Source organism: Sphaeroforma arctica, assembly GCF_001186125.1.
Source record: "Sphaeroforma arctica JP610 unplaced genomic scaffold supercont1.1735, whole genome shotgun sequence".
Taxonomy (NCBI): domain Eukaryota; class Ichthyosporea; order Ichthyophonida; genus Sphaeroforma; species Sphaeroforma arctica.
This window is the reverse complement of record NW_014038823.1, coordinates 2,412-4,972: the sequence shown is the minus strand read 5'-3', so window position 1 is coordinate 4,972 and position 2,561 is coordinate 2,412. Positions and strand designations below refer to the sequence as shown.

Below are 2,561 nucleotides of genomic sequence, written 5' to 3'. Positions count from 1 at the left end.
GGAACATCCTTGTTCACCAAGTCCGCAATATACTATATAGCTCTAAAAAAAAATGGGTAGATAACCTGACCACCACGCGACTGTCTTGCACACATAGCCACAAGTGGCTCGTGATCAGTATATAACGTTTTCTCCCAGACCGCCCTCTTAAAAGTACGTAAACTTAGTTTTTCTTAAGTGGTTTTTAACGGTTTTTATTAATTAGATACCTTTTCCATTTTACATATCAGATACTTGGACAAGGCCATTAAAAAGCCCCAGTAAATACCAAATATAAGATTTGGACTAGTTCTATTAATAGAACTATATTTACTTTCCAAATCTATTTATATCTGAACATTTCGGTTGCGAGATGGCACAATCGAACAAAGGTTTCTAGGGACTATTAGCGTTGCTTAGTTTATCCTCTGTTCAGCCAACCAGATGTGCCTGTTTGATGAAGGCTAATCGGTAATTCTTGATAAGTGGCAAGTTACTGCTTAATGCAATAACTATGGAAATCATGAGTATTTTTCTTTTCTTTTCTTCTTTTTCTTCTTTTTTCCTCAGATAGTATCTTATAAGTCTCTCGGATTCACCCCAACAAAACATATCGTAGTTTCTAGTAGAGCGACAACGAAACACTAAATAAAATCCCTTCGGCGAAAACAGTACTGAAAGGATTTTATATAGGCAATGTCTCAGCCTCACAATACCTCAGAGTATTGCTGTTTTCACGAGGTATACCTAACTTTACTAAAAAAACTCATTTCGTTTATTTACTTTTAGATTTTATTATCCTTACCCTTAAACTAAACGTTTATTTGTTCTAAAGCGTTAATATCGCCTTGATAGACCGAAACTTACACATTTTAAAGTTAGCAAAGGTATCAACTACTTAGACTACTTAAACGTAAAGGTAAAGCACAATTATTCTATAAGAGAATAGACTGAAGTCATAAGTAAGTATTATAACTAAGAAAGATAATATACCGTCAAAGAAACGCAAGGTCAAACGCAAGAAGATGGAGAGAGAAGTTGCTAAAGCTGCCGCAGCTACTGCTGCCGCAGAAGCGACCGCCGCTGCTGCCGAAGCGTTCAACCGCACCGTAGCCGAAGCACTTGTCTCTGGCAATAACAGTCCGGACAACGCTTCGGATAAAGATGTAGCTACTCCGATTAAGGAGACTACCCCTGCAGAAAAAGCCCGAGGGCCAACTATTGCTTCAACCTCAAAGCTCGCTTTCCCGAAGCCAAGAGATGAGACAAGGGACACGTCTCAAGACGCCCAGCTAATTCTTCTGATGAGACTCAAAAGGAAAGTCCTCAATTACAGGGGACAAAGACGAATCTCAGAAGGTACCTACACTGGAACCAGAAGAGGAGCCAAACTCAAGTGGCAAATCCGAATCTAAGTCCGAGACCACTGAGCCAACTCGCATAAGTAAGTTAACGACTGAAAACATTGATCTTAAGAATCAGTTAGCCGCTCTTATGAAAGGCAAAGTATGGATCAGGAAAGCACGCACAGCGCTTACGCGAGCATGTTTTTCCGGGCACTACTAAAGCCCTACAGAAGTGGACAGAACGTCAGCAGTAAATGTCGCCCGAAAAGCGAATGGACCTGAGCGCCAAACCTGTAGCAGCTGACCCAAATGGGCTCAGCGTGTCTATACCCTACGAGGACCTGTCACCAGAAGTCCAGGCTAATCATTCGCCTGTTCTTTCGCCAGGTCATGAGTCGCCTGTCCTTGAGGGTATTATTGACCCAGAGGCAGGTAAAAACACTCCACCACCTTTACCCAATTGGGGAGATCGTCCACGTCATTAACCAGTTAAGACTGGATATGTCGTCTATACGAAGATACCACCCGAACTTATAAGGCCAACGCCTATCCCAGGAGCAGAGCACCGAAGGGCCTCGACCATGGACTTTACACAAGGTAATAAACACCCTCGTAGACGTGTTAACGACGTCGAATTTAATCGTTTCGATCGCACCGCCTTACACTAACCCGCAGAGGATTTCCACTCTGATGAGGTGACCGAACTTAATAAAGCGGTCGACGTCTGCACCAAACAGATGAAATTCGCCCATACCGATCACCGTACGGACGACGTATCGTATTATTCTAATATAATTGCGATCAAGCAGAAACGCATCGATCAGCTACCTCAGGCCCAACGTGGACAAGACCACCGGGACAACCAGAAGTACAAGTGACATATCAGTCGACTTATGTCAAACTGAGATGCCAACAGCCCTCAGGCCCAACGTGGACAAGACCACCGGGACAACCAGAAGTACAAGGGACAGATCAGTCGACTTAAGTCAAACTGGAATGCCAACAGCAAGCAGGTCGAGTTCATAAATAACCATGACCTCGACACGCTAACCCGTACTCTAAATGTGTTTACGGTCATGCTGGAGACAAATGATATTGCTCCCCAGCAATGAATATCCCCTTTAATGCAGTCATTTGGCCCTACAGGAACAAGTTATTTGATCCTACAGAGACATCAGCATGAGCTAGACACCTGTCGTGACTGGCCAGCTGTGTGCTGGTTAGCAACGTCCTTAT

The 2,561-nt window shown here is 43.5% G+C and overlaps 2 protein-coding genes across 2 annotated transcripts; both read left to right on the top strand.

Annotated features, from left to right (window-relative positions):
* Window positions 1–1,004: 1,004 nt before the first annotated feature.
* SARC_11523 (hypothetical protein) lies at window positions 1,005–1,394 on the top strand (the record flags this gene model as incomplete). The annotated part of the gene is made up of 1 exon (XM_014294390.1): window positions 1,005–1,394. One exon carries the CDS (start codon window positions 1,005–1,007, stop codon window positions 1,392–1,394), a length of 390 nt encoding a protein of 129 aa, XP_014149865.1.
* A 185-nt stretch (window positions 1,395–1,579) lies between these two features.
* Window positions 1,580–2,203, top strand: SARC_11522 (hypothetical protein; the record flags this gene model as incomplete). The annotated part of the gene is made up of 2 exons (XM_014294389.1): window positions 1,580–1,757; window positions 2,001–2,203. 2 exons carry the CDS (start codon window positions 1,580–1,582, stop codon window positions 2,201–2,203), a joined length of 381 nt encoding a protein of 126 aa, XP_014149864.1.
* Between the last annotated feature and the right edge of the window lie 358 nt (window positions 2,204–2,561).